At 51.8% G+C, this 12,328-nt stretch overlaps 5 protein-coding genes across 5 annotated transcripts; all 5 read left to right on the plus strand.

Moving 5' to 3' along the window:
- Positions 1 to 1,102: 1,102 nt before the first annotated feature.
- AA0111_g9055 (hypothetical protein) lies at positions 1,103 to 2,514 on the plus strand (the record flags this gene model as incomplete). The annotated part of the gene is made up of 2 exons (XM_028655571.1): positions 1,103 to 1,934; positions 1,991 to 2,514. 2 exons carry the CDS (start codon positions 1,103 to 1,105, stop codon positions 2,512 to 2,514), a joined length of 1,356 nt encoding a protein of 451 aa, XP_028503368.1.
- Positions 2,515 to 3,154: 640 nt separating this feature from the next.
- On the plus strand, positions 3,155 to 5,537 carry AA0111_g9056 (hypothetical protein; the record flags this gene model as incomplete). Its single annotated transcript, XM_028655572.1, has 5 exons — positions 3,155 to 3,842; positions 3,967 to 4,240; positions 4,289 to 4,405; positions 4,463 to 4,848; positions 4,912 to 5,537. 5 exons carry the CDS (start codon positions 3,155 to 3,157, stop codon positions 5,535 to 5,537), a joined length of 2,091 nt encoding a protein of 696 aa, XP_028503346.1.
- Positions 5,538 to 5,830: 293 nt separating this feature from the next.
- AA0111_g9057 (hypothetical protein) lies at positions 5,831 to 6,310 on the plus strand (the record flags this gene model as incomplete). Its single annotated transcript, XM_028655573.1, has 1 exon — positions 5,831 to 6,310. One exon carries the CDS (start codon positions 5,831 to 5,833, stop codon positions 6,308 to 6,310), a length of 480 nt encoding a protein of 159 aa, XP_028503367.1.
- Positions 6,311 to 6,874: 564 nt separating this feature from the next.
- AA0111_g9058 (hypothetical protein) lies at positions 6,875 to 7,814 on the plus strand (the record flags this gene model as incomplete). The annotated part of the gene is made up of 3 exons (XM_028655574.1): positions 6,875 to 6,907; positions 6,971 to 7,735; positions 7,806 to 7,814. The coding sequence occupies 3 exons, from the start codon at positions 6,875 to 6,877 to the stop codon at positions 7,812 to 7,814; spliced, it is 807 nt and encodes a 268-aa protein (XP_028503377.1).
- Positions 7,815 to 8,484: 670 nt separating this feature from the next.
- On the plus strand, positions 8,485 to 11,629 carry AA0111_g9059 (Transcription elongation factor; the record flags this gene model as incomplete). Its single annotated transcript, XM_028655575.1, has 3 exons — positions 8,485 to 8,739; positions 8,792 to 10,266; positions 10,315 to 11,629. 3 exons carry the CDS (start codon positions 8,485 to 8,487, stop codon positions 11,627 to 11,629), a joined length of 3,045 nt encoding a protein of 1,014 aa, XP_028503345.1.
- Positions 11,630 to 12,328: the final 699 nt, after the last annotated feature.

Here is a 12,328-nt window from a genome sequence, read left to right on the forward strand (position 1 = left end):
GGGCTATTTGCGCATACCGGGCCGTTGTCACAGAGATGGAAGGGAATCCGTCGAGACTGGAGACTACGTGGGCGGGGTGATGGCGGTCGGCGGATTAGATGGCAGAAAATACAAAGCTCCCTAAGGATACGAGAGAGATGGAATCAGAGCGTCAGGGTAGTAAGAGACTGAGAGTAGGTTGGCCGGTTGTGCGCGTGCAAGCAGTGCTAGTGAGGACCACACTGATGAGGAAGGCAAAATCGATTGGAAGGCTGGCGAACAAACCAAGTCTGTGCGTCTTCGCGTCTTCCCGATCAAGCGAACCTGCCCTGCACCTCCACATGTCGCCTCTCCACCATTATCATCATCTTGCTCTCAGACGCTTGGACAATTCTTTGACCAAGTCAACTCTTGCAAACGGTTGCTTTGGTAGCTTTCTTCGTGCTTTCGCCTATGAAACAGCAACTGCAGCCACTGATAGGCTATGCACAACCCGTGTCAGTACCAATTTTGCCCAGGTAGAATATGGCCGTCTCTCTGTTACACGTGCTGAACCGAATGCAGAGATATGCTTTGTAGTCGAACCCAGTAGAAAGCTGCTTCACCTCGCTGCTTACATATATGCGTTGCATGTTCAGTACAACGGCACCAGTACCCTGTCGGACGCCATCTCGGACATGTCACCATCTCCGACATCTCCTTATTCATGTCCGCTAGGCACGTTAGTCCTCAAACCTTGCAGATTTAACACCGAGCTCACCAGCAAAACATTTCAAAAATCCGAGCTGGTCTCTTTGGAATATGACTCACTAAGTCCGTACTTGTTGCCCTTTTTCTTATTGTGGAAGGGGCGCACGTTGTAGGTGTACCACGTTACTGGCTCGGTGTGTCGGCCTCATACCAAGGCGAGGCCGAGACCGAGCAGCCCTACGTGCAAGCTTACCCAGATTGGGACCATCTCTGCGTTCCACGGAGTCCAAAGTAGGTAGCAAAAGTTGCTACCTATCTTACAGCCAATCTCTTGAATCCACTACTTAATCATGTCCAAGCCCAATTTTCCAAGACTTGTGTTACCAACTCCCCTTACTTTCTAGCCTCCGATCCACCACCATCTTGTCTTACCATGTCACAAGCGACAAGCTCAGTGGCCTCGATTCACGAGGAGAAATCACGACTGCCTCATACCGACATTGAACAGCCCCCAGTATCACTTGACGAAAAGCAACCAGATACGACCGAGCCTCCAGTGGTCGTGAGTCCTTTCCATCCAAGTCAGTTTCCTGATGGCGGAAGGGATGCATACCTGTGTCTCCTCGGAGGCTTCTGCTGTCTTTTCTGCTCATTCGGATGGCTGAACGCAGTTGGAGTGTTCCAGAGCTACTACCAGCGGAACCAATTAAGTGACTACTCGCCTTCTACCATCGCCTGGATAGCCTCCCTCGAGATCTTCGTCATGTTCGCGCCTGGACCTATCGTCGGGTTTATCTATGACAACTACGGCCCCAGATACATACTGCTATTTGGCACCTTCTTCCATGTCTTTGGTCTCATGATGACGAGCCTCTGCACCGAGTACTGGCAGTTTGTTCTCGCACAAGGCATTTGTAGCCCCCTGGGCTTGAACTGCATCTTCCAGGCGGGAACTAGCACCATCCCTACTTGGTTTCTCAAGAAGAGAGGGCTGGCGTACGGAGTCATGGCTGCTGGCAGTGGGCTAGGCGGCATCATCTTCCCCATCATGGCAACTCATCTCATCCCCCAAATTGGCTATGGCTGGACGATGAGAACATTAGCGTTCCTGATTCTCGGTATGATGGGTATCGCATTCGTCACTGTCAAGTCTCGTCTGCCGCCGAGGCCTAGAAAATTGGAACTCTGGGTCTTTCTGGAGCCCTTCAAGGACACTCGCTTCATCTTATTGACCATTGCGTCATTCATGTTCTTCATGGGGATGTGTAAGTTCCTGTCTTCCTTCGAACTCCACGTAAGCCACATACTGACCCATGTCTAGTTATCCCCATCAACTTTATTGAGGTTGAAGCCATGTCAGATGGAATGTCAACTCGCTTAGCTGGATATCTCCTGGCTGTCCTCAACGCCGCAAGCATCTTCGGCCGTATCATCCCCGGTGCTCTCGCAGACAAGGTCGGCAAATTCAACATGCAATCATTGTGGTGTCTGGTAGCTGGCATCCTCGTCCTCGCATTGGCTCTCCCCGCATCTAGCAATGCGGCATACATCACATTCGCTGCTCTCTACGGTTTCGCTTCGGGTGCTTTCGTCTCACTGTTACCGGCCCAGATAGCACACATCTCCAAGGTCGATCAGATTGGAATACGCGTTGGTGTTGTATTTGCATGCATATCGTTTGCGGGCTTGGCCGGTAATCCGATTGCGGGAGCTATTGTCGATCAAAATAATGGAAAGTACTGGGGGCTGAACGTCTTTTCAGGTGTCATGCTCATGGCAGGGTCGGGTATGTATGTAGTGACGAGGATGTACATTGCGGATTGGAAAGTCTTTGCGCTAGTTTAGTAGTCTGTCGAGCTAGGAACATACCATGTAAATCTACGTGTACAGTATGCGTTACATCATCATATCCCCTTAGTCATTGACTAAATGCTTACAAAGGCACATTGCTTACAACTGAGTGCGGAACTTTGAGGTTCTACTTCGGTGCTGGTTGAGGTCTGTGAGCGCCTGGCGTTCTTAAATCCGCAGAGCGCACGGACCATGGAATTCGTGATTGACAGCTGCTCAATAGCATCGTCCCGTTCCGCATTCCACCACCTCACACTCCACATTACGAACTATGTCCGTCCCGCTGGATGAGTCCTGTCGAAACGCAATCTGTCAGCTTACGTACGCTGAGTTAAGCACTAGGCGCCCGGACTGATGAAGCAGGGGTTCCAAGGTTTGTCCGTTGTACGACGGTTGTACGATTTGCACATCACTTCGTACATGAACTTTCATGACCTTCCACCGTTGTACGCATCGCGCGCCACACACTTTTGCTTGACTTCGCTTAAGCATCATTTGCCGTTCTCTTACCGTTCCATCTCGATCTATCGTACCCAAAGTGTTGTACAAACGGGTAAAAACAAGCACAACGGAAAGACTTACCGAAGCGTGTTGTGCGACCACCCTTTGTACGCAGGACATTAGGAAAGAAATCATGCCCAAACAACGTCAGACCTGTACGCGATGCTCCCAACGACGGCAGAAGTGCGATCGAAAAGCGCCCTGCACGAGGTGTGTACAGAATAACGAAGGCCATCTATGCACTACCAAGTGGGTCAATGGATACAACCCAAATATTCATCGCAAATACCCCAGAAAGCCCTCGGGAGCTAGTGGAAGCGATACATCTTCGTCTGTTCCTTCTCCCGATGTAGATTCTCAGGCGCTGCTACCCTTGGTTCCTCATGCTCCACCCACGACCGAGGCTCGATCGAGTCAAGGCCAGCCCCTTGCAGATTCAGCATGGCGAAACAGCTTGCCTGAGATTAGCATCGGTGCAATACTGAAGGAAAAGGATGCAGACGCGAACCAAACCCTCTTCGACAAGAGTTTCTCTTACGCCAGATCGAAAGGACCAGTGCGAGATGCAGCGAACGGATCAAGCCCCCTTGCGGGTTGCTACTCCAACGCAGCGAGAATAGTGGAGACACAGTATCTACAGTCCATCTTACCGTCGAAAGATAAGCTAATGCTAATTGTGGATTACTACACGGAGTACATGGTATACTGGATTGGTGGCATTTTCCATGCGCCAAGCTTCAGAAGAAAGCTGCTCGCGACCTACGGTCAGTCGTCCGAGCTCGATCTGCAAAGTCTCGATTGGAAATGGACTGCACTCTTATGTAAGTCATCTCAGTCACGAACGATGCAAGAGTCTTCAATGTGGCATGCTACTACTGGAAAGAGTTCCAATGATGTACTCTACATTGTCGTTCACTTAGAAGCTACTGACGTCGAATGCCGTAGTTGCTATCCTCTCATCCAGTATAATCTGCTCTGCAGAAGGTGTTTCAGCCTCCTGGGGTTACTCACTTGATGACAAAGTCCAGCTAGCACGTGTATGGGGTGCCGCATCGATCTCATGTCTGAATCTTGGCAACTACACGTCACAATATAGCATTCACTCGGTGCAGACGATATATATCATGCACGCATACGAACATCTCGTCGGCTCAACGAATCAATGGATTGCTTTGCGAAGCGTCGGCGTTGTCATTGCGAAGGGTTTGGGTTTGCACAGGTAAGTGTCACATGCTACTAAAAGAAGTATCGGTAATTAACGTTTTAGACTTGGTCCGCATCCAGACGATGAACGGATAACGGAACTAACCCCAGATCAAAAGGAAGCCTTTGTCGAGCGTGAGATTGGTCGCAGAGTGTGGTACGCGGTTGTGTCCCAAGAGTGGTATGTTTACAGCTCAATCAATATGATTTGATAAGAACCAACTAATAGATACTATAGGTTGTGTTGCACTTCGCAGGCTGCCTATACGCTGACCCTCCAATGGCGACATTTCACGAGCGCAAGGCCACGCATGTTGGACGAAGAGACTATGACGCCGCTCTCCAATCCAGCAACCCCGACAGTCGCCGCCGTCGGGCATTACTTCTTCGACTACGCTGCGGTACTCCTTGACGTTCATAACACTATGGTGGGGCTTCTAGATAAAGACGACGCTACCAAGTACGCTGCGATACTCAAACATGATGGTGAGATGCGCGCTACATGTACGGAGAAGGTGCCAGCATGCCTCTCACCCCGGACGCCGTACGATCCCAACTGGCCTCAGTGGGTGACCTGGGCGAGGAGACTGCATCAAGCGTCCGTCAACCATAAGATCATCATGAGTAAGTGGTAGTTCCATATTACACTCACGTGGGACCTACGCTGACACTATTTACCATGCTCAGTTCACCAAAACTTCTTGAGCAAGAGCTTCAAGGATTTACGCTATACATACAGCAGGTGGGCCTGTATGACCGCCGCACAGAACATTATTAACATATACAACGCCCGGGATGCCAACGAGCCGCAATGGTGGGTCGAGCAAGCTTTTGTCGTCACGGCTGGTATTTGCATGATATTGGAGCTCTTCCACCGCGCTGAGGCGGATGGGGAAGCTCAAGAGTACCAACTGTACGTGAAGAAGGCCGTCAGGTTCTTACAGCTGTTCTACACATCGAGTGTTGCAGTACACGGTGTCCGTCTTCTCATGTCGCTCTTGCAGGAGTATGAGAAGCTGAAAGAAGCATCAAGCACAAAGACCGCACCATCGATGGAAACTTCAGCCTCACGACCCTGTGCTTGTGTTTCCGACAACATTGAGGACATCTCGATCACGGACGCAGCCCGCGGAAGTCATGCGTTCCCTGTGGTACCCGATATACAATTGTCATTCGACGATGCTTTCAATTTTGATATCGATGCACTAGGCTTCGATGATTTGATGGACTACCTCCCGAGTGTAGAAGGCTCGTTGGATAACAATGTCTTCCATACCAGCATGTTGTCAGCTAACGGATGGTCGACGTGGTAGTCTTTCTCTATGAAGAACCCCACTTGCCAATTCCCATGCTCGTTCTTTCCTGACGGCACGCAAGTGGTCTGACATCAGGGTAGCTCTTCCCGCATCAAACATGGCTTTTGGTTCGAGGTGTAAACCAAGGTTATTCTACTGGTTTATAATTCCGACTTCCAGGCTCACTAGTCCCAATCGCAGAGCCTTTGTTTCTTCCTGACTACACTGCGCAAAATCACCCAACAATGTAAAGCAGAACATATCCCACTATAAGCAGAAGCTAACAAAGATAGTCTGTCAACAACGCCACCATGTCTCAAGATTCCGATCTCCATACGACGCTCGTGCTCGACGCATTGAGTAATGGCCTAAACATATCCATGGCAGAGCTCCTCGGAATCCTAGGTCGACAAGCCCCGATCTCGAACCTTCTCCTAGAGCCCATTCTCGGATTACAGCAGCTTGCCGCGACCACGACGCTGCTTGCTGTACCGAGCATCCATTCACAAAAGAAGGCGGCACTGGGGCCCGTGGCAGGAGAAACGGAAGAGGAACGGAAAGACCTGAAGAGGTTTCTAATCACGTACTGGATCGCTTTGTGTCTTGCTTGCCTGATCGCTGTATCTGCAGTCTGGACCAAAGTGCACATGGCGGCACACAAGGGCCGGAAAAAGTTCGAGACGAAGAAGAAGCCCCAGTCGGACGTTGAGAAATGGCATTTGCGGCGTCAGAGGGAGCGCGAGGCATCATTGCAGATGGGACAGGTCGATGATCAGGCTCCAGGCGCATAACACCATGGTTGAGCAAACGAGGGCGGATATGGTGTTACGGTGCATGGGGTCTTTCAAACGCGCTTCTGTGTATATCGCGCTTGAGCATGGTGCATGAATTCTATACAAATGACCTATATTAGTATACCATGCCCTACACGAAACCGAATGTCTTCTATAGCTCAAGAACAGCTCGTATATGTTTCAATCGGTGTGTAGCTTTTCCCACAAAGTCACAGCCTTTTCCTTGTCGTTTTAGGCATGCAAGTCTCGGATCTAATGAATTGTGCCTTTGACTAACAGTAGACGCCGAAGACATTCGAGAGACCTTTTTGTCTATGGGGAACAAGAACTGACAACTGAACGTTCTTTAGGACGTACAATTGTTTTGCGTGAAACTCATAAGAAACGAGTGCCTTCATTCACGGATAGGGAAACCGAATAGCCATTCAAACCTCGGCAACTCATCATACCCCACACACGTCGATCTCCCGTCATGCATGTTGTCTACTACGGCCGCCGCGTACTATACCATAATACCTTATTAATTTCAAATGACTATAGAGGTTTGAATAGAGCGAAAAGATGAAGGCGATCCACATCGAGAAGTTCGTTTCTGTAAGGCCATCCACAGACTCGATCGCACCACCGCTCTCTCTCTAATTAACACCACCTACTCAGAATGTCGCAGACCTACAACCATCTACCCTCCTACCCTCAACACCCAAATCACACCGAGATGTCCATATAAAAATCAGCCACGCCGCGGTAACACATGTCGACCTCCTCTATGCACAGGGTCTGCATCAAAACAACCGCAGACATGTCCAACCACCCTTCACCCTAGGCACAGAGTTCTCGGGCGTCGTGACCCATAGCCCAGAAGATTGTTCATTCAAACCCGGCGATCGTGTCTTTGGCGGAGGTCTAGGCGCCTATGCGGAACAGATATGTGTCCCTGAAGATGCCGTTCGTCGTGTCCCATCTCAGTGGACGAATGCCGAAGCATGTGCAGTAGGCGCAAGTGGTGCGGTCAGCTATGGTGCTTTACTCTCCGTTGCGCAACTTCAAGCTGGAGAGACGGTACTTGTACTTGGTGCCAGTGGTGGACTAGGTGTCATGGCTGTGCAGATTGCAAAGGCTATTGGTTGCAAGGTCATTGCTGTCGTTGGCGGATCTGAAAAAGCTGGGGTGGTTAAGGGGATCGGTGCGGATGTTATTGTGGACTATGGAGACGAGGGGTGGGAAAACAGGGTTAGGGAGGCGACTAACGGTGGAGAGGGGGTGGATGTTGTGTATGATGGGATTGGGGCTGTGGAGAGTGGGATCAAGTGCCTGAAGTATCGGGGACGATTGGTTGTGGTAGGATTCGCAGCCAGGAATGGGAGCATTGAAAATGTAAGGACCAATCGAATTCTGCTCAAGGGGGTTGCAGTACTTGGTTATGTAAGTCCCACGTTCCCATGGCTTTGCTCTGGCCATTCTGTTGCGAGAGTGGCTTGCTGACCCATGGTAGCGGTTTTGAGAAGACGGCAGGAGAGACCCGCAAAGAACGAAGGATGTTTGGGACGGCTTTATTAAGCTAGTAGATGATGGGAAGATACGGCCTATCATATACAAGGAGGAGTATGCTGGGTTAGAGACGGTCAGTAAGGCGCTGGAAGATGTAAAGGCGCGGAAGGCATGGGGCAGGTCTGTGGTAAGGATATGCGATGAGGAACAGATGCGCGAGAATGGTGGACAGAAGGCGAGGCTATGACATCAGATATGGTTACATTTCTGCACACGGTGTGCGCTCGACGCGTCGCTTTGTGTCTGCATTCACCTTGGGCACACTGAATCCCCACTTTGCAAAACATGTGAAGCCAACGCGTTAGTGATGCTTCACCTCATAGGCCTTGTGGCGTCGATTCCCCCGACGGGCGCACGGCCCCTTGCGGCGCGCCGGCTTAGCGCGGTTTCTTTGGATGGACCTGGTTCGACGTTCCCAAGGTTAAAACAAACCCGTCTCCATCGACGCTTGACGTCTGCTCTCACTTCTCCTTCTTATTTCTCTCCAACCGCGCGCTGACCTCGAGAACTGGTCAACGGTCAGCCTCACCCTCACACTAGTCTGATCGCCGCAGTCGCACCCCCGAGCTTCGCGACAGCTTTCACAGGGAGACGCCTATTTATCACGACGCCAACTCGCAATTATGGCGTCTTACGGCAGCGATCCCGAGGAAGAGGAAGAGGACTTCAACCCGGCACCTGAAATCGACGAAGATGACATCGCGCCAACCAACAAGGCCTCGCGCAGGCCGGCGGACGAAGACGAAGAAGACGAAGTCGATGCGCCGAACAGGATGGGTAATGACGACGAAGATGAAGAGGGCGGCGGCATAGATGTCGACGATGACGATGACGATGAGGAGGATGACGAAGAAGATGAAGACGACGAAGATGTTGTCGTACGTCTCAATAGGAGCATCTCATTCTTTGCCTAATTACTGACCATCCTAGGCCCGACCCGCCAAGCGGAGAAAGAAGGCGAAGCGAAACATGTTCATTGATGTTGAAGCCGAAGTCGATGAAGACGAAGAGGAAGAGGAAGAAGGCGACGATGAAGGTGTTGATGAAGTCCACCCCGACGACCTCCTCGAGCCCACGGGCGCTGACCTCGACGACCGACACCACCGCGAACTAGACATGCGCCGCGAAGTTAACGCACAAAAGGATGTCGAGGAGCTTGCCAAGGAGTTCGACGAGAAGTACAGGCGACGTGAAATGCAGAGCGCTCGTCGCGGTGGTGCTGGTGCCGTTCCCCTGGCTTTGCCCACCGTTGACGATCCATCTATCTGGGGTTGCAAGTGCCGTCCTGGAAAAGAGCGCGAGATTGTCATGGCTATTCAGAAGCGCATCGACGAGAAGATGCGCGCGGGCCAGCCAATCCAGGTCTACTCTGCTTTTGAACGAGGCCCTACAGGACCTCAGTCCGGTTTCCTCTACGTGGAAGCCGACTCGAAGCAGGCTGTTGTTGAGCTGATTGAGGGCATCCAGAATGTCTTCATGGGCTCCGGCCAATTCTCCATTCCCCCCAAAGAGCGTCCAGATCTGCTCCGCAAGAAGAAGCGCGCGCCATTAGAAGTCGGCAAGTTTGTGCGCATGTTACGACCTCCCACATACAAGGGCGATCTCGCAAAGGTCGTTGAAGTCTCGACCAACGGTCTTGACTGTGTCGTACAACTCGTACCACGTCTAGACTACGGTCTGAACGACGATGCCAACGCCGCACAAGACAACAAGCGTAAGCGCGGTTTCTTTGGTCGACAGACCGAGCGTCCACCCGCCAAACTCTTCAACGAAGCCGAAGCGAAGAAGCGACACATGAAGCATCTCAGCATGACCGGATCTGGCAACCAAAGGGCATACACCTACAAGGGCGAAGACTACCAGAACGGTTTCCTTATCAAGGAAGTCAAGGTCAACTGGGTCAGCACTGAAAAGGTCAACCCCAGGATGGAGGAGTTACAGTTCTTCGCAATTCAGAACGCAGATGGTACAGAGACCATGGATCTTCTGGCAGTCCAGGCTGCGCAAAAGGCTGCAGACTCTGGCTCTGCCTTTGCTGCAGGAGACAATGTCGAGATCTACACTGGTGAACAGAAGGGTATCCGCGGTACCACTGTTACCGTAATTGGTGACATCCTCACACTCCGCGTCAGCGAAGGCGATCTTAGGGGCAGGCGGATTGATGCTCCCGTCAAGACTCTACGAAAGCTTTTCCGAGACGGTGACCACGTAAAGGTCATTGGTGGCAGCAAGTACGTCGACGAAGTTGGTCTAGTCACCAGGATCAAGGACGATAAGATTACCTTGCTTTGTGACTCTACCCAGCAGGAAATCACTGTCTTTAGCAAAGACCTGAAGCGCGCTGCTGATTCGGCAAACGTCGGTGCTGACTCCAACTTTGATCTCTACGACTTCGTACAGATTGAGTAAGTTCTCTCGCTGCCAATACAAGATGACCTACTAACAGACTATAGTGCCTCGACCATCGGTTGCGTTGTCCGTGTTGACCGAGAAGTCCTACGAATTGTCGATCAACAGGGCGATGTTCGCACGCTCCTCCATACACAAGTCTCACAAATCGTCGGAAGGAACAAGCATGCTGTAGCAACCGACCGGGACGGTTCCGAGATCCGACACGAGGACGATGTCAAGGAGTACGGAGGCGAGGGCCGTCAAGGCAAGGTTCTATACATCCACCGAGGTACACTCTTCGTCCGCAACCGCGAACTAGTCGAGAATCAGGGTATCTTCGTGGTCCGAAGCAACAACGTTGTTACAATGGCAGCAAAGAGTGGTCGCGCCCAAGCCCAGGGCCCAGATCTCAGTGGCATCAACCCTGCCCTAAACGCAGGAGCGAACGGCAATGCGACCGCTATGCCTCCACCCCGCGCATCTTTCGGCCGCGATAAGCTCATTGGCAAAACAGTCGTCATTCGGAAGGGTGCCTACAAGGGTCTTTTGGGCATTGTCAAAGATACCATGAACGACGAAGCTCGCATCGAACTGCACACCAAGAACAAGCAGGTCTCAGTAAAGAAGGAGCTTCTCACTGTCAAGGATCCAATTACTGGCCAAAGCGTGGAGATCGGAGGCAAATTCCCTAACCGCTCGCGTGGAGGTTACTCAGGCGGCCAGACAAGCTACGGCGGTGCTGGGTCTGGTGGGCGAACACCTGGCTGGGGCAACGCTGGTGGTGGCGGCGGCCGTACGCCTGGCTGGGGAGGTGGCGGTGGTGGTCGCACACCCGGCTGGGGAGGTGGTGCCGCAGCTGGAGGCCGCACGCCTGGTTGGGGAGGTGACGGCGGACGCACAGCTTATGGTGGAGGTGATGGATCGCGAACTGCTTATGGTGGTGGTGATGGCTCTCGAACAGCTTACGGCGGCGCAACTGCCTACGGAGGCGCCACATCTTACGGCGGAGCGACAGCTTATGGCGGCAACGACGGAAGCCGTACCGCCTATGGTGGTTTCAGCTCAGGTGGTCGCACACCTGGTTGGGGTGGATCGGGAGGAAACACCACTTCGAAATCTGGTGGTCTCTCTGCCCCCACGCCTGGCGCTTACAACGCCCCAACACCAGGTGCTTACGCAGCGCCTACACCCGGTGGTTATGGCGCGTACTCCGCCCCTACACCGGGAGGACCACCCATGGATGCTCCCACGCCTGGCAACTACGCTGCGCCTACACCTGGTGACACATCGGGTGGTCGATATGGTCTTGCGGCGCCTACACCAGGCGCGTGGGATGCTGCAACGCCAGCACCTAGTGGCGATCCTGGGTACGATTAGTTGCCTGGTCTAGGAAGACCATCCATCGAGACACCCACATCTGAAAATTATGTTGCGCCTCCTTCTGTTAGTAGACTGAATGGTCCACAGGATGCTGCGACTCGGACATCTAATCCCAATCCTGAGTACGATTGGTTATCTAGTCTCTTGTAAGATAGATGGGCAGTCGCGGCGAGAGTCAGTTTGCGCCAGGTTGCAAAATGGTCTGGGTCTGCGTAACGCAGATGAGACCGGGTTTTTTTGTGTTCGTTCATTGCATTGCTGGAGTTTGCAAAACAGGATATCTTAAAGTCAGACTTCAATTCCAAATATTTCTTCCATGAGCATATGACTATTCTATCTGGTTGACGCTTATGACAACACACAGCTGATATAGTACGGATGTGACTGCCGACTTGCGTGTATTTCGAGGAAAATCACAGATTGTGATCGCGACGATCGTTCAAAGACTACTATTACTCTTTGGACAATTTCCAGGCAACGAATAATTGACATTCAGCTACTCACAGGCTAAGCTATGAGGCCACCATTCTTAGGCGTCCCGTTGCTTGTTCACATGTTGTTTGATCGACAGTTCATAGCGTCAGAACCGTCTAGACACAAGGATGCATAGAATGTCACAACGTGTATTCGTATAAAAAAGGAAGACTGGCGTGAGCCAGCGAGAAGTTTGAAGCATCAAGCCTAGATTGGTATTGA

This window comes from Alternaria arborescens (genome assembly GCF_004154835.1).
Source record: "Alternaria arborescens strain FERA 675 chromosome Unknown contig_24, whole genome shotgun sequence".
In the NCBI taxonomy this organism is placed as follows: domain Eukaryota; kingdom Fungi; phylum Ascomycota; class Dothideomycetes; order Pleosporales; family Pleosporaceae; genus Alternaria; species Alternaria arborescens.